The following is a 17277-nucleotide window of genomic DNA, read 5'->3' on the forward strand; positions in this document are numbered from 1 at the left end:
GAGAGCTTGCTGTGCATCAGTCTTGACACGAATTTACTCGGCTCTCCACCCACCCACCCCCCTCCCGCCAACAGCCCGTGAGGTGGGTAGTATTACTAACTCCCACTTTACAGATGGGAAAACTAAGGCATGAGGAGAACACAGCCTCTGTTGGCACTGCTGCACACACCCAGAACCCTTGGAGGACAAGGGGCTTAGCAGCATCTGCTCTGGCGGGGCCACTCATATCTGGGTCCCTAATCCTTAGTTTGCCCATCTGTCAAATGGGGCAATTGTGGCACCAACTTCTCAGATGTGTAGAGAATTCAGGGAGAGGATAGAGAGGGTTTAGAGCAAAGTGGGTACCCAACAGGTTGGAGTGAATTTTGGACCAAGTGCTTATGCAGCACCCAAGGAGCTCTGTGATTTGAGCAAGGCCCTTCAAATCTCTGGTACTTCAGATATAAAACAAGGATGAGAAACTTCTTTACAGGGTCTATGAAAAGCTAAATAAAGAACTTAGGGCCAGGGACACAGAGTAAAGACAGACAGGCTTAAATCCATACTCACTGAGTTCTCAGCACAGCTGGGTTCTTACTCCTGTTTACGATAAGAAGAATCGCAAGGATGATGATGGTGAGAGCTTTTTTTTTTCTTTTTTGGATCACTTACTGTGTGCCAGACTTAACTGTGTTCTAAATGTTTTCCATGGGTCATTTCAGATCATCATCCGGACCTCCCTCTGAGTTGAATACACTTTTTATTTCCATTTTACAGAAGAAGAAACTGAGCCACAGGAAGTTAAGTCATTGGTACATCGCCAGCTAGAAGGTGGCAGGGCCTGTCCTCTTTGGAGCAGCGGGTTCTGAAGGGGAGGAAAACGGGCGCACTGGCTAAAGCTGGCCAGGTGTCCCCTCTCCTGTCCCCCTGACTCCTTACCACCCCTCCCCAAGGCTACGCACACATTAGGGTTATCATTAACCAGGACTGCTGGTGACCCTGGAGTACAGGGCCATCGAGGTCAGAGGCTCAGACAGATGGGGATGAGGGAGCTTTTTGAAGCTGCCAGGGTCCTGTGAGGCCATGTGCACATGCGTGCATGTATGCATGTGTGTATTTGTGTGTGTGTGAGGGCCACTTGTGCCTGAGTGTGAGTACATCTACCTGCTGCTGATCTGCGTCCTGCAGAGCGAGGTACCTGAGCCCAGGTCTCTTTCAGGCAGGGGCAATTTCTACCCTTAACCACCAGAGGGACCTTAGGAGAAGGATCTCCACTTTGCTAACCCTTCCTTGGTTTGCAGATCTCTAAAATGGGGTTAATAATAAGACAACGTTGGGTTCAAAGACCTCTGAGCCCAGCCCGGAGTGATACGTGTGGCCTTAGTGACGTCTCCTTTTTGTAGGATAGGAAACCGAGGCACGGAGTAGTCTCTCGGGCTGCTCGAGCCCTCTCACTCCACAGGGAATGGCAGAGTCCAGAGCTGATCCCTGATTTCTTGGTCACCAGAGCCTGTGAGCCCAGCCCACCCATGAGGATGCCAGGTGCGCTGTCCTCCACGGGGGACTGGGGGGCCACAGGATCTCAGGGACAGGGTGCTTTGGGGCTAAACAGATCAACACAGGTTTGGTGGTGTCTCCGAGTGTGTGACCACAGTGTGTCAGCCTGTACATGTCACTGTGTGGCCAGCGGTGTGCCTGTTTGCCCATGTGTGAGGATGTGAACACAAGCATCTGTGTGTGTGTGTGTGTGTTTATGGTTATGAAACCACAGCGTGGCTGCTTGTATGGCTGTGTCCTTGACTGTTTCTGCTTCTCTGTGAACCCACATAAATATGTGTGTGTGTGTGTGTGTGTGTGTGTACAAATGGACGCAGTTTGTGTGCTTTCACATGCCTGAGATTGTGTAGGTGTGCTGACCTTAAGCCCGGTGACCTTAAGCCCAGGCTGGGCCCAGTTCCTAGGAAGCAGTGCAGAAAATCATTGGCACCCACCCTCTCACCCTAGCTCAGAAGCTGTAATGTGGCTTTGAATGTATTCAAGTGTGTGCGCATTGGTATATTTCTGTACAGACAGTGTGTTATCTTTGTGACCATTTGTAAGCGTGCTTAAAGCTGTGTGGCCAGCTGGGTCTTTGATTGTGTCTCCTTACGGGCACCACCTTGGTGCATATGTATGTGTTGTGTGTGTATAGAGATGTGTCTGTCCTGATGTTTTGTGACTGGTGTAAGAAGTGCTGGTGTGTGTGTGTGTCTTTGGGCTTCTCCCTGGGTGTGTAATTCTGAGTTTGTATTTATGTACATGCAGTATTTGTCTTGTTTTGTGCCTGTTTATCTGGGTCTTTGGGTTTCTGTGTGTGTGTGTGTGTGTGTGTGTGTATACCCATGTGAGTCCTCATAGTCAGCAGCAGACAACCTACTCACACACTGAAATGCCCCTCAGACAGCTCTGTGGTGCTGATGAGGGCCTTGGAGGGCACCGGGGTCAAGGGTCAGTGGACTCCTAAGCTCTTAGGCCATGTGACCTTAAGCCCAGGCTGGGCCCAGTTCCTAGGGTGCAGGACAAAAAATCATTGACACCCTCTCTCACCCTACCTCAGAAGCTCTCTGAGCAGTTTGTGAGGCTGGTGTGTGTGTGTGTGTGTGTGTGTGCGCGCGCGCGTGTGTGTGTGTGCATGCCTGCCTGTAATCCAGCCTGCCTGCCAGCACCTCCTCTCCCCAGCTTTCCCCATCGCTGACTGCCTACTGTTCCTCCTTCCGAGCTGAGAGAGTTAACCTAGCCAGGGCGGTCTGGGCTGGGGGCCGCCCCCTGGCCCCCCTCCAGCCCGGCTCCAGTTACAGCCTCGGGTTGGGGAGGGTAGGGGTGGGGTGGGGCTGGGAGGGGAGACCGCTGAGGGCAGCGCGGCCAGCTCTGGGCCAGGGGGTCCAAAGTGCTCGGCCCCGGGGCACAGCCGGACGTTTGGGGGCCTTCTTTCGGCAGGGGACAGTCTGACTGGGGTGAGCGTCCCCCGCCCCTCCCCTCCAGGGCCTCACCCCTGGCCTGGCTGGGCCGCCTATTTTGGGAGCAGGAGCCGCTTCCCAGGCAAGCCAGACCCAAGAGGAAGGGAGTGTGGTTGGGACATTGGGGTGGAAGTGTGGGTGCAGCTCCGCCCTGCCTCTGCTGTGGTGCGTGCACACTGGCTGGGTGTGGGTTTCGCACACTCGTGTGTAGGTCGGTTGCCTCACTGAGGGCACCGGAGGCCCAGATGGGGACTAATACGTGTGCCTGTGTCTCCACCCCATGCCTTGCTCCAACCAGAAGTTTGGGGAGCGGGCGCCATCCCCATTGCAGCCCCACTGTGTGTCTGTATGCATTGCGCATGCGTGCATCGTCCCCACCCCTGGCATCTGTCTTCTATCTCAGTCCCACCAGCCCGAGCCTCATGTCACTTGCCTGGTGCTGTCCGCTGGTGAAAGATGTCACCCAGAGGCAGGCCAGGGGATGTTTTCCCTGTTCTCATTGCTTCCAGAAGAGGAGAAGGGGTGGCCTTTCCCACAGGGGCAGCTGGTGGCAGTGTGGCAGCCCGGCCTCACCCGGGCAGGGTTGTGCATGACCCCCAAGTGGGGGGAGGAAGGCTGTTGCCATGGTGGCCTGTGCGAGGCAAATTCCTCCAGGGTGAAGTGGGAGATATTTATACCCAGGGTCAGGCAGAGAGCGGGCCAGCGGCCGAGGGCAGGAGAGCCGGGCTATTACGGACACAGCGAGGCCGTGGTGTGCGGGCAGGTGGCCCTTGGGCGTTTCCTGGCTGTCTCGTCCCTGGCAGTGTCTGTCTCTCCACCTGGGTGGGGTGAGGCATCTGCTCTCCCCTGCCAGGGTAGGTGCTGGGAACCCGGGGCCTGCAGCGGGGGAGCCCCCGGCCTGCGGGAGATCCTTGTGGACTGTGTGGGCCTCAGCCCTGCCCTTGCTGCTGGGTGACCCCCTTGGTGTGGGTTGTTTTGGTGACACTGTGTCCTGGTGAAGCAGGGGGCGCCTCTGTTTCTCAGGGTGACCAAGCCGGATGATAGATGCTTTTGGAATTAAGTCCCTGGACTGTCTCTGACTTAACCGCTTGGGTTCAGGCCCCAGTGGTGGGAGAATGAGGGCACGCATTTCCTGACCTTTGGTATTCCCCAGGACAATGGCATCTCTCAGCCACATCTTGGTTCTTTGTGTGGGTCTCCTTGCCATGGTCAACGCAGGTGAGTCTGGGGGAGGCAGCCCACTACCACCTCAGCCACAGGGGTGGCAAGGGTAGGGGAAAATTCTGCAAGAAAAGCAAGCTGGAGCCTCCAGTCTGAACTGAGTTTCAGTGGGGTCTCACGTGGGGTCTAGTCACAGGCTGGTATCTGGGGGAGGGGAGAGGATGCCCCAGGTCGGGCAAAGGGGGAGGGTGGGATGGAGGCCTGCTTCCCGTGAACAATGGAATCATAGACAACCTGGAATGAGATGGAGAGCTGAGGCAGTCAGGTGCTTCCTGCCCCACTCCGGACAGTGCAGAGAGGCAGCCAAGACCCAGAGAGGGTGGGCAGCCTACTCAGAGTCCAACAGTCCCCAGACTCCTGCCCCAAGAATGTAAAACTCCCACAGGGTCTCGTGATGCTGCTCTCTGTCCAGGGTCCCAGGAAGCATCCAACCCTGACTTCTTCTTCTCTTTCCAGAAGCACCACAGGAACACGACCCATTCACCTACGGTGAGGGAGGGGCATCTTTCTCTGGGTGCTAGGTGGTCAGCCTGCCCTCTTCTCATTCCTCCCCTCTCCCTACCTCTCTCTGTTTCTGTCTCCATCATTCTCTAGACTCTCGGTGTTTATATCTTTGCCATTCTCATTCTTTCTCTCTTGATTTGGCTCTCTGACTCTTTCTGTCTCAATCTCCCTTTGCCTCTGTCTCCCTGCGGTGTGGGTCTCTGTCTCTCCATGTGGTTCCTCTCTGTCTCTCTGATTCTTTCTCCTCTTACCTCTTAGTATCCCACGGCCCATCCTCTGTTGCCACCTGCCTTTCTCCTCTCCCTGCCCCCCTTTCCCTCTCCATCATTCTTCCTTACTCGATTGCTTCCTCCCTCCTCCTTGGCCTCTCCCCCTCCTCCCTTTTCTCCCTGATCCCCCTTCTCCCACACCGCCCCGTCCTCCTCTCACTGATGTCCTTTCCTCTTCCCCATCCTCCCGCGTTGCCCCTTCCTCCCCATTCTGCCCCTTTCCTACCCTTCCTCCTCCCCTCCCTGCATTCACCCTCCTCCCTGCATTCACCCGCCTCCCTGCTGCCCACAGACTACCAATCCCTGCGGATCGGAGGCCTTATAATCGCCGGAATTCTCTTCATCCTGGGCATACTCATCGTCTTGAGTGAGTCCCCCTACCCTGCCTTCAGTCGCTTCCGGTGTCTGCCCCAGCCCTGCCCAACCTCCCGCTCCGCCTTCAACCCCGCCCCATCTGTGCCCTTGGCCCCGCCTTTGTTTCTGTCCACCCAACTTTCCGCCCTCGGCCTCGCACCTGTTCTTCCCCTGCCCTCAGCCATGTCCCACTTTCTGCCCTTCCCCCATTCCCGCCTCCGGCCCCGCCCCGTCCTTACCCTGCCTGCCCTCGGGCCCGCCCCGCCTCTATCCCCGCCCCGGCCCCGCCCCCACTTCTATCCCCGCTCCCGGCCCCGCCCCGTTCCTATCCCCGCCCTGGACACGCCCCCACTTCTATCCCCGCCCTCGGCCCCGCCCCCGCCCCTGCCCCACCCTTATCCTCAGCCCGAGCAAGCGAGATCTGTGGCTCGCTGTGCGGCTTAGAGGGGAATCTCAGCGCACTCCTCTCCATGCCCCCACCCACAGGCAGAAGATGCCGGTGCAAATTCAACCAGCAGCAGAGGTAAGAAGCCTCTCTGGACCCTCATCTTCTCTCGCTCTAAAGGAGCGTTGGGGGTGAGGCCAGAAGTCCACTTGATCCACAGACCCGTCGGCAAATATGTATTAAACACCTACTACGTGCCCAGCCCCAAGCCAGGCCTTGGCACCAAGCCACGAGTTAACTGCCCTCTCTGTATGTCTGAGCTTCCAGCCAAGTGGGGGCGGTGGCCATGGGTTCCAACAGACCCACAAATATAAAACCACAAAGCGTGATAAGTGCTGTGAAAGAGTCGGGGTGAAATGAGATCACCTCACTTGGCGGCCCAGTTTAGCTCAGAGTCCTGTTCCTAGCTCTTTGATTTATCGTTAAATAAAATTTTAAAGCCCAAGCAACATATGAATATCTTCTTCCTATTAAGATACTTGTAGATGTTATTATAAATAAAGGTAGTATTTTATTGTGTCCCTCATGCAAGATGCTATTTCATTATGTGTTATTTACCTCTCACACCATCTCTATAAAGTAGGTGCTGTTATTAACCTCATTTTACAGATGAGGAAACCGAGACATGGGAAGGTGTTCACATGCCCCAGATCATTCAACTGGAAGATGAGGGCTCTGGGTTTCTAACCTAGGCTGTCTCCAGGCAATCTGCCCTCAAGTCGCTTTGGCTATATACCTCCTCTTCCAAATTCTAGTTCCTTCCTCAGCACTGTGGGAGGTACTCGCTGTTGTCGGCTTGGAGCGCCTCCTGCCAAACACTTAAACTGCTCCTGGGTTGCACTGGATTTTCTGGCGGCTCCAACCTGCTCCTTGCCCATCTGTGGGTCTCAGTGGATTGGTCTGTGAAATGGGGCCGGCATTGGGGTCTTCCGAGTGTAGCTGTCTCTCTCCTTTTCCACCCCCCAATTCCTGATACATCTCCTTTCCCAGGACTGGAGAACCTGATGAAGAGGAGGGAACTTTCCGCAGTTCAATCCGCCGTGAGTCTGGGGAGACTTCGAGTGTTTGGGAATGCGAGTTGATTCCAAGAAGCCCTTTGCGGGCCCTCCCTGGGCGCGGGGGGTCGGGGGGAGGGGCTTGATCTGCCCTGCCGTGCCCCGACCTTTCAGAGGAGCTGGGGTGCCCCTCTTGACTTCCGGATTCTCTGTCTTCCTCCTCAGGTCTGTCCACCCGCCGGCGGTAGAGACACCTGGCGCGATGGACCCCTGCCAGGTCCCGCAGCTCTAACTAGGCTGGGGAAGGGAGGAGAAGGAGGAGGAGGGGGCAAAGGGCTGGGGTAGCGGGCTTGGAGGGCTCTCCTGCCCCTCACCCTTTTCACCCCCACAGGATTCCCCTGGCACTTGACGCTTCCCACCCACCTTCTGCACGCCCACCACCACCTGGACTGCCCTCTTCCCTAGCCCTGCCCCCACAGACTGCCGCTCAGATTTCCAATAAAACGTGCTTTTCTCTCTTGACAGCGCTGTGCGAATCTGTCAGTCCCTTCGCGGTGGAAAGCCTGGGCGCCCCCTTGGCCCCGGCAGAGGGCGCCCCCACCCTTGGGGAAGGGGCGGGGACGTCGGCAGTGGGCGGGGGCGGGGGTGGGGGTGGCCGGGACGGGGGCGGGCTCTCCGGGCCCCCATTGGCTACGGCCCCCCGAACACCAGGACTCCCCCCCCATCTACCCCTGACAACAGTCGGTCCGGCTTCCAGCTGCTGCAGCCAGCGCTCCTTCACCGCCTCTACATCCAGCCGCCCCTTGCTCCGGCCCGGCATGGCGACCCAGGTCCCCACAAAGGGTGAGCGTCGCCTGGGGAGAGGGCGCAGCGGGGCTCCGGGATCTTAAAGCTTGACAGAGGATCTGGGGGAGAGCCCAGTACTGAAAGGGGAGGGGAATGGGGAAGGGGATGTTCCCTCCGCACATGGGCGGAGGCCTCTGCATTGCACCCCTCGGTACTCCATTGGGCATCCTCTCCCGGTGGTCTCGGTTCCTGTGCGGGACCGCTGGTTGGAGAGCAGCAGTCCCGGGAGAAAGGATGCTCGGACCGGTAGCTATAGCAACCGTGCAGCTGATCCAGCGCAGCGGTAGTAGTGGACTCGGAGAAATGGTCTTCGAGGGTGGGAGCCGCTGGGTTTGCAGCCACAGAGGTTCTCCCAGATTTCATGGTCCCTGCGGAACGTAAGGGGACGGGGTCCATTTCCCTCTTTTCTATCCACCGCCCCCCCCACCCCAACCACCGCTTCTCTCTCTCGTGCTGGCACCTGTGGTGGGTGTTTCCTGAAATCTCTGACAGGCAGGTTCAGAGGGAAGAGAGCAGAAAGAGGGAAAGACAGGAGCTGTAGGAAGTGAGAGATGGAGAGAGCAAGAGAGAGGGAGGCAGTAAGGAATATAGAAAGAGACTGACTGAGACAGCCTGAAAGAGATAGGGACCAAGAGACAGAGGGAGGCGTAAAGACACAGAGGGGGAGAGAGAGAGAAGGGCCGACAGCGTGAGACGGAAATGGGAAAGAGAAGGAGGGGTGGCACAGGGTGGGGCCTGCACCACTGCAGTGAGCTCCCATGGGCGGGGATGGGTAGCAGGACCCTCCTTCCCAGCCCTCATTCAAGTGTGTTGTCCAAAAGGTGCATTTGGGTGTGCACACAGATGCCTTCCCACCTCCCTCCAGCCACACAGAGATGGACATTTCACACCATTAGCCCGATTAGGCACCCCTGAAATACTCGCTCCCCACAACGTTCCCCCTTCCTTGAGCTTACTTGTGCAGAGGAACAAGGGGGAAGAATGCTTTCATGGTGGGGGAGAGGTGGGCAGGGAGGGGGTTTCCAGCCCTGAGAGCAGGGTCAGGCAAGAGGCCATCATTGCTGAGGAGCCTCTGGCACTGAAGGGAACCCCAATTCCACTCTGATCTCTCCTTCCCTGCCCCCTTTCCCGGCAGGCGGGGGCTGCTGCACTGAACCATATCTGCAGAATTTGAAGCAGGGCGGGGAGGGGGGGCAGTGGGGGGGGCGGCTGCAGAGACTGGAAGCCACCCTAGGGAGAGGGGGCAGGGTTGAGCCAGCAGCCCTGGCGGGAGCCCAGCGCTTCTTTTCGCAGAGATGGTGGTTAGCAGGATCGATGGCAGCAGACGGGCAGAAGTGGGAGGAAGATGCCCTGCCTCCCATCCCCCACACACACCCTTTCCCCAGTCACAGCAGGAGAGGGGACCGCAGGTCTTGGGAAACCCGGAGGCAGGAAACGCATGTTGCCTGTCGTAAACCGCTTAATGAAATTAATTAACAGATCGTTAGGGAGGGGAACGGCTCCCTTGCACCCCTAGCCTCCACCCCCACCTTGTCAGAGAGCAGGAGGGTGTGTTGGGGACAAACAGAAAGGAGATGGAAAGGCACAACTGGGCCTGGGTCCCCATCCTTAAGAAGGACCCTCAGCTTGGCCACAAGCCAGTTGTTCAGGGGCAACAATAGGAAGTACAAAGGGAGCAGAGGGAATCAGGGCCCCAGAGTTAGAAACCCAACCCTCAAGTCCCACACAGGACCCCATCCAGCCTGGGGTACCCGGATCCAGCACCTCTCCTCACCTCTCGAGATGCTCCAGTTGCCATAGTAACCACCTCCTTCCTGATTCTCCCTGGCAACTGGCCAGGAGTGGGGCACATTCCTTCTCCTACCTCCTGGCTCCACCCTTAGCTCAGCCTGCCTTGAGGACCCAGATTTCTGGCACAGCAGGAACTAGAAAGGAACTTCTGCATGGAGCAGGGAGCACCCCAGGAGGGTGGAACCAGAGAGGAACCAGGGAGGATGCTGGGGCAGGAGCTCACCACCTTCTGGGGCAGGGCTTCTCAGATGGTTTGGGGAGGCAAGATGTGTGGAAACACAGGGGACAAAAGCAGGATAATTCAACTGTTCCATCTCTGATGCTGCCTAGCAGGGGTTCATTCATTCATTCATTCATTCTAGAAAAGTTTTTTGAACAACTTTATAAATGCCAGGATTAACAGCAGAGATGAGTCAAATAAATTTGCTCTGTATCTGGTAGGGGAGCTAGGACAGAGCAGAGATGATTCTAAAATAATATTTTCCCATCTTGATGCTTATGAGTACCACCTTCATGATTTTTGCCCTGTCCAAATATTCCCCACACTGATATTTAACATTTTTTCCTTCAAAGGATTAACTTTAAAAACATTTTGTTAGCTTTATTTTATATCACCTCCACAAATGGAAAATCAGGATTTTTTTTTTGTCTTACACCAAAAGCAAGTATTAAAATTATATTAAACAACCAATTTCACTTTTCTGGGCCTCAGTGTTCCTCTTTAGTGGAAATAGAATGAAGATAGTGCCTATATTGGAGAACGGCTGTGAAGATTAAATGTGGTAATATCTGTAAGTGCTCAGAAGAGGGCCTGGCATGGAATCAATGCTATCAAATGGTGCTTAGATAAATAAATAAGGATAAAATCAAATAATGTCATAACAGTCTACTTAGATATTATTACCGGCTGAAGACCCTGAGCCCAAGGCCTGTTTTCTCTTGAGAGATTAGCAAGGGTTGGAAGGTGTAGAGATAAATCAGCTCCTTTTTAAGAATGTCTCTTTGGACAGGGAACTGAAGAAGGTGAACTTAGGGTGAATCGGTGCTATTCAGGGTCTTGCATCAGTCAGTTTAAGCTACAGTATGCAGTAACAATGGCACCCCACTCCAGGACTCTTGCCTGGAAAATCCCATGGACGGAGGAGCCTGGTAGGCTGCGGTCCATGGGGCCGCCAAGAGTTGGACACGACTGAGCGACTTCCCTTTCACTTTTCACTTTCATGCATTGGAGAAGGAAATGGCAACCCACTGCAGTGTTCTTGCCTGGAGAATCCCAGGGACAGGGGAGCCTGGTAGGCTGCCGTCTATGGGGTCACATAGAGTCGGACATGACTGAAGCAACTTAGCAGTAGCAGCATGCAGTACCAAGGGCTTCCTTGCTGGTTCAGCAGTAAAGAATCTGCCTGCAGATACAGGAGACACAGGTTTGATCCCTGGGTCGGGAAAATCCCCTGGAGAAGGAAATGGCAACCCACTACAGTATTCTTGCCTGAAGAAATCCCATGGACAGAGGAGCCTGGCGGGCATGGAGTCACAAAAGTGTCAGACCCCACTGAGCTACTAAACAACAACAAATGAAGTACCAAAAATCCCAGTGATTTCTGACAACCAAAGTAGATCTCTCTCTTAGATTATGTGTCCACCACGGTTTGAGTAGGGTCTCTACTTCCCAAAGAAAACTGGAGCAGCCACAATCTTGAACATTCATGTCACCAAGCCAAAGGCAAAAGAGAGCTCTTGCATGGGCAGTTAATGCTGCAGACCAGACTCATGGTTCATTGGCCAGAATTAGTCACATGTTCTCCTTCCCAACCTCAAGATAGCCATCCTTGCTGAGCCTGGATGGGGGAAGGACACTAATGACAACATCTGGCATCACCCTGGCACCCCCAGTACACCCCCCTCCCCTAGTGGGGCATGTTTTGCAGAATTCCACTCTAAACAAGGCAGGGTGTACTAAAAGCTGTCAGTGTATTAGGGAAGCAGCAGGATGGGTTTCATGAATGGGAAGGATGTTCTGAGTTCTCCTGGAGGAGACTACCGTTTGAGACAGGGAAGTGGGAGATAGGGAAAAGTAAATACACACACACACACACACACACACACATTAGTGAAAGTGAAAGTGTGAGTTGCTCTCAGTCTTGTCCGACTCTTTGCGACCCCATGGACTGCACTGCCAGGCTCTTCTGTCCATGGAATTCTCCAGACAAGAATACTGGAGTGGGTTGCCATTTCCTTCTCCAGGGGATCTTCCTGACCCAGGGATCAAACCCAGGTCTCCTGCGTTGAAGGTGGACTCCTTACCATCTGAGCCACCAAGGAAGCCGCTATACACATTATCCACATGTTAACATTTAGAAATCAGGGCGAGTCTTCTAGTGGATGAGTATGTTTTTATGTGGTACAGTTACATACATATACATGCGTACATGCACACACTGGGAAAGTTACTACAAACTCAATTTTGAATCTTTAATTTGATGGTGTCTGAGAAATAAGTAATATAGGAATAATATGAATTTTTGGACAGTTCCTCTCTGCTGGATTTGGTGGCAGGAACAAGTGGATGAGAGCTCTCAGAAGACTGAGAAGTTGTAGGGAGTGTTCAGGGGAAGCTGATACACTGAGCAGTTAGTTCTCCAGTGGGATTCATACTCCCAGCATCATATGCAAAAGAAAGTGTATACGTGTTTCTCAAGAAATGAGTCCATGCTTGCGTTAGATTTCCCCAGGGGTCTAGGATCAGGACTGCCATGTGTGGTTAGGTAAGTTGGGCATTATATAAGGGAAGGTATCGAGCAATGGAGTGAGTTGGGGCTGGAATCCAGCCTATGCTCCAGTCTTTAAGTTTTGTGTCCTGCCATGAGGCTACATTGTTCAGAGCAAGGGGTCTCAGTGATCTGATTTCTACACAGAAACCACTAGGCCAGTGGCCCCATTAGGATCCTCAAATAATTCAGAAGCCCAGTGTTGAAATGTTTTTCCCTCTCTCTCTGCCTTCTTCCCACAGTTCCTCAGGATCCTGACCCATTTTACTATGGTGAGTGGCAGATTCTGCGACGAGGGTACCCAGGGGCTGGGTGGAGGGGTGGCTGTAGATCCCTGCAGGTCACTGCTGAAGTGGCTTCAGCTATGGCTTACATGTTATGTGCTGGGTCACTGGCCACATGACCCTGTGGATATAATTGACATCAGCTTGGCCTATGGAGGGTTGAATCAGACATGGGGAGGGGGTACCCTCTAAGGGCCCTCCTCAGGCTTCACCAGCACTCTGGGCTAGTTTGCTGGGGTCATCAGAGAAGCCAACCGCTCTGACACCAGGCTGGCTGGATTTGAATCCTGGCTGATCCACTCACTAGCTGTGTGGCCTTGAGCAAGCAACTCTGTCTCTCTGGGCCCTTCTGTAAATAAAGAACACTCAGTTTTCAACCATAAGGACTGTGGGAAAGATTTACTCAGATATCATTAAATCTTTCCATAGCACTGAAGTCAGAAAGTGACTCCAGGTCCAGTGGACCTGACCCCAGATCCCTCTCTATATACCCTCCTGTTCTCTCCCTTTGTTCACTCATACTCTTCTCCGTGTTCTAAGTTGTTTCCTGCCTCAGGACCTTTGCACTTACTGTTCCGTCTGCTGGAATACGCTTCCTCTAGCTCTCCACACAGCTAGCTAAGGCTCCCTTTTCTTCTTCAGGCCTCAGATCAAATAATGACTGTTAGGAGCCGTATGTCAGGAGAGGCCTCCTTGAGTCTGCAACAAGAGAAGCCACGCATAGATCTAGGCATGGTCCCATGACTGAGTTTTGTGGGTTTTGTGTGTGTGTGTGTGTGTGTGTGTGTGTGTGTGTGGTTTTATTTTCTTTATCACAAATGAAAGACAACTCCCTGAGGGCAGAGGCCTGGACCACTGCTGGTCCAGAGTAAATATTTCTATAGATATGTACTGTGGCATACTAGATAAGAATAATTCTTATGAAGGAAAATAAAAGAAAGACTGAGGTTAAGAAATGTTGAGGAGAGGATGGGAAATTCTAAATAGGACAGCCAGAGAAGGGGTCACTAACATTTGAATAAAGTCCAGGAGTTGGTAAGGGAGGGACATTTGAGAGAGGAGCTTTCAGGAAGAGGGCCCAGCAAGTGCAAAGGCCCTAAGGTAGGACCATGCCTGATAGGCTCCAGGAACTGCAGGGAGAGCCTTGCTTGGACAAGAGAATTGAGGAGGAGAGCGAAGTGGAATGAGGTCTGAGAAGGGATCAGGACAAGATGGTACAGGGCCTCATGGGCTGTGGGGAGGACTCTGGCTTTTCTTTGCTATGAGGTGGAGGTTAGAGGGAGTGGAGCGGTGTGCTCTGAGCTCAGGAGGACCCTGATTGGACTCAAGTGTTAACAGGATCCCTGCGGCTGAGGCGCTGAGTGGGGGGATGGATGATGGAGAGACCACAGAGGAGGCTGTTTGCTGAAAAAAGTAAATATATGCAGTAGAACAAGGGTCCCCAATGGTTGGGCCAAGGACTGGTAGCAGTCAGTGACCTGTTAGGAACCGGGTCGCACAGCAGGAGGTGAGTGGCCAGTGAGCAAGCGAGTGAAGCTTCATCTCTATTTGCAGCTGCTCCCCATCACTGGCATTACTGCCTGAGCTCCGCCTCCTTGGATTCTGATAGATTCAGGAACGCTATTGTGAACTGTGCAGGCGGGGGATCTAAGTTGCCCTCCCCTTATAAGAATAATCCCCAACCCATCCCTTAACCCCTGTCCGTGGAGAAATAGTCTTCCACAAAATCAATCCCTGGTGCCCAAAATGCTGGGGACCATTGCAGTAGAAGAAGGTCCTATCTATATCTATGGCTGAAGAACCCAGAGAAGGGTAGTGGGGAGAGGTCTAAGGGGAGCACTTGGTGTCCAAGGGCCATGTCTTTGATCCTCACATGAACCCATGGGAGAAGCCTGCAGCCTTGAACTGGGGCCAAGGCTCCAGGGTTGGGTGGGGGTGGGGGTTGCTGAGGAGCCGCCCCTACTTTGATGACCTCTAATTTTTCTTCCCCAGACTATGACACTGTGCAGACGGTAGGCATGACTCTGGCTACCATATTGTTCCTGCTGGGCATCCTCATTATCCTCAGTAAGTGTGACCCTTTCCTGAGCTCCAAAGCCCCTCTAAGAGGGCCCCTCGGGGTCCCCAGGCACCTACAATTCCCCTACTGGCTTTTGTCCAAACCCTTATGTCCTGTCTCCTTGTTCTGTTCTCCGTCTCTCCTAACAGGCAAGAAGGTGAAGTGCAGAAAGGCGGACTCCAGGTCTGAGAGGTCTGGCAGCAGAGGGGAGAGAAAGGGAGGGGTGGGAACAGCCTGGGAGCCCCCAGGGGTGCTGCCATAACCAAAGGGATCCCAGAGCCAGCCAGGGGTCTCCCAGAAAGCCTGCTCAGTTGAGTCTCTTGATGCCTTTCTCTCTCATCTTTGCTTCCACAGCCCAACATGCAAATCCTGTAAGTCGGAGCTTCCCTCCTCAGGTGAGGGTGTGAGAGAGTGTGGTTCTGTGAGGGTGAGTGGGAGTGGGGAGGGGAGTCCAAGGTGACGTTGTGCTGAATCTCCCTAAGAATGGGGCCGCCAACAATGCGGCCAAGATTCCACACATCAAACCTGTTAAAGCATAAAGTTAGTGGGATGTGTCATGGACTCCTAAAGAGTCCTAGAAGATGCCCAGAAACAAGTACCTAATCTTATAAAAGCAAGGATGAACTCATTCTCCAGAGGAGAGAGCCACAGCCTGTGAAGAGAGGGGTCCCACGTGGGAAAAGAACGTTGGCAATCAGAATGAAGGCAGAGTTGAGCACTAGAGAAGGTAGGAAGATAGAACGATTTCTTGACTTTCCTGTTCAGTTAGGACAATCAAGGATGAAATGACTGAGAAAAAGGAAGGGAGAAGGGAGGAAGCAAGGGGGAAAAGGGATAGAGGGAGGGAAGAAGGCAGGCAAGCAGAAAGGAAGGAAGGAAGGGCTTAAAAATAATTGTATCAAAAAAACAAAAGGAGAGACATATAGAATGCAGATTTTAAACATTGATATTGGAGAAGAAAAGAGAGAATATAGGAGGGAGTAGGGTGGAGGGTGGTGGAGGGTGGGGGTGGGGGGTGGAGGGTGGAAGAGGGGTGGAGGATGGGGAGGTGGAGAGTGGAGGGGGTGATGGGTGGAGGGGGAAAGTCAGGTGCAGAGAGGCTATAAAGGAAGGTGGAGAGAGATGTAGGATGTAGGAGCAGGGATAAGCATGTAGATGAAAGATTGTGACTCCTTGGGGGTGTTCATTTTAATTATGTAAAAATATCTCGACCTGTTTTTGATGGAACTGTGTCCTTTCCAGGGACTTTTAAAAAACCAGAGATGGGAATCTCTTTGGCTCTTTTGTTTTTAGAACTAAAAAAAAAAGGGGCCTTGGGGTAATCAACATTTGGAGGATTTGATGTTGAATTTCATGTGTTTTGTTTCATGTTTATTTCGTGAGATTGAAGAACTTAAAGGGGTCACTTTGTGAATGATGAAGGGGTTGGCCCAGACACCTGACCACAGTCTAAGAGTATATATGAGATTTTGACCCATGACAGTTGAATGATGGTCCCAAGTGGGTGGGAGACAGGAGAATTCCTGTTGTATACCAAGTTCCAGAGATGGGGTGTTGGGGTGTAGGAAGAGGTTGGAGGCTTGGCAGAGGGATGGAGACTCTTCTTCTGGAAGGGGGACACCCCAGAAGAGCCCAGGGTGGGCCAGGGGTCCCCATCTTCATCACAGGTGCCCTGTGGGATAGGATAAAAGCCACCAAGGTGTCTCTATATGGACCAGACATTGGGGTGCAGGGAGGCAAGACAACATCCGAGGGCTAGCTCAGGGGTGACAATCTGCAGGCTTGACCTCAATGCTGGGGATGAAGGGCCCACTGCCACCCCTCTTGTCTCCGACTGAAGCTCCCCAGCTCTGTCTCTCTCTCTCTCTCTCTCTGTCTCTCCCCAGCCCCCGGAGGTGGCGGCGTGTAGAACCAGTCGTGGTCACCTCCACTGCAGTCCCTGCCTGAGAGCGGAAGCCTGAGGATCGGGTGGAGGCGGTGGGGACCCCAGCCTGGCCCCGCCCCCGGCAGCGCTCCCCTGAATGAGCCGCCCCACCCACTCCCAGGCTGGAGCCGCTGCACCTCCCTAGGCCTTGGCAATGACGACCCCCCAAAGAGCCCGTCTGCATCCCAGACCCGGAGACTCAGGCCTCCATCTCCTGGGGTCCTGAGACCACGCTCAGCCCCCCGCCGTCCCGGGGCGCTGCTCCCAGGGACTACCCTGTCTCCTCTTAGGAGACCCGGACCCCGGCACCCTCAGTGTCTATGTCTTGAGCTTAATAAATCTGCGTTTGGTTTTCCCCCCTCTTCTGTGTGTGTGTTCTCGTCTGTGGGGAGGAAACGGGGGAGGAGGCAAAATCGAACCTGGGGAGCTGTCTCTCCCTCCCCAGACTTACCCCCTTCCTCTCCGTCCCCTCCGCCAGCTCCCTAGTGGCCTCCTCCTCTCTCGGAACCCCTCAAACTTCCGCTCCCTTCCCTCCTCGCCACCCCCGCCCCAACCCAGCCGCCCATCCCCGAGACCCCAGAGGAGACCCCTCCCCCTGCTCCCCTTGCCTCCCCAGACCCCACCCCGCCTAGACCTGCCCGCCCCGCGGTTCCCGCCGCCAGCCTCCCCTAGGCGGGGTGGGTGGAGGCCTCCGCCCTGCCTCTCACCCCGGGCCCCCGCATCGCCCCCCACGTCTCCCCCTCCTGCTCCCACCCCGGGCTCCGAAGCCAGGAAACCCGAGAGGAAATGACTGAGCCCGTCTCGGTCCCCGCCCGCCAGCGCGCTCCCCTGGCCACACCCTC

The 17277-nt window shown here is 54.3% G+C and overlaps 2 protein-coding genes across 9 annotated transcripts; both read left to right on the top strand.

Moving 5' to 3' along the window:
* Positions 1-1372: 1372 nt before the first annotated feature.
* Positions 1373-7307, top strand: FXYD1 (FXYD domain containing ion transport regulator 1). Of its 7 annotated transcripts, none has more exons than XM_068992594.1 (8): positions 1373-1521; positions 4129-4193; positions 4653-4685; positions 5262-5336; positions 5810-5846; positions 6759-6808; positions 6989-7040; positions 7289-7307. In XM_068992594.1, the coding sequence occupies exons 2-7, from the start codon at positions 4133-4135 to the stop codon at positions 7009-7011; spliced, it is 279 nt and encodes a 92-aa protein (XP_068848695.1). In that variant the 5' UTR covers positions 1373-1521; positions 4129-4132; the 3' UTR covers positions 7012-7040; positions 7289-7307. The 7 variants fall into 7 exon arrangements, with proteins under 7 accessions (XP_068848695.1, XP_068848694.1, XP_068848690.1 ...); XM_068992593.1 differs by lacking the exon at positions 7289-7307 and adding an exon at positions 7155-7263; XM_068992589.1 differs by lacking the exon at positions 7289-7307 and having other exon boundaries at positions 6989-7258.
* A 187-nt stretch (positions 7308-7494) lies between these two features.
* On the top strand, positions 7495-16733 carry FXYD7 (FXYD domain containing ion transport regulator 7). 2 transcript variants are annotated; one of them, XM_068993343.1, is made up of 6 exons: positions 7495-7606; positions 12411-12440; positions 14445-14519; positions 14661-14703; positions 14866-14906; positions 16398-16733. In XM_068993343.1, exons 1-6 carry the CDS (start codon positions 7582-7584, stop codon positions 16418-16420), a joined length of 237 nt encoding a protein of 78 aa, XP_068849444.1. In that variant the 5' UTR covers positions 7495-7581; the 3' UTR covers positions 16421-16733. The 2 variants fall into 2 exon arrangements, with proteins under 2 accessions (XP_068849444.1, XP_068849445.1); XM_068993344.1 differs by having other exon boundaries at positions 14661-14694.
* Positions 16734-17277: the final 544 nt, after the last annotated feature.

The sequence above is a fragment of the Capricornis sumatraensis genome, chromosome 20 (genome assembly GCF_032405125.1).
Source record: "Capricornis sumatraensis isolate serow.1 chromosome 20, serow.2, whole genome shotgun sequence".
In the NCBI taxonomy this organism is placed as follows: domain Eukaryota; kingdom Metazoa; phylum Chordata; class Mammalia; order Artiodactyla; family Bovidae; genus Capricornis; species Capricornis sumatraensis.

Excerpts from the sequence above, each read along its gene's own strand:
- FXYD7 (XM_068993343.1), top strand. The coding sequence starts at position 7,582 with ATGGCGACCCAGGTCCCCACAAAGG. Across the intron at positions 7,607-12,410 it reads GACCCAGGTCCCCACAAAGG|TTCCTCAGGATCCTGACCCA; the intron begins GTGAGCGTCGCC and ends TTCTTCCCACAG. Across the intron at positions 14,520-14,660 it reads GGGCATCCTCATTATCCTCA|GCAAGAAGGTGAAGTGCAGA; the intron begins GTAAGTGTGACC and ends CTCTCCTAACAG.
- FXYD1 (XM_068992594.1), top strand. The coding sequence starts at position 4,133 with ATGGCATCTCTCAGCCACATCTTGGTTCTTTGTGTGGGTCTCCTTGCC. Across the intron at positions 4,194-4,652 it reads CCTTGCCATGGTCAACGCAG|AAGCACCACAGGAACACGAC; the intron begins GTGAGTCTGGGG and ends TTCTCTTTCCAG. Across the intron at positions 4,686-5,261 it reads ACACGACCCATTCACCTACG|ACTACCAATCCCTGCGGATC; the intron begins GTGAGGGAGGGG and ends TGCTGCCCACAG.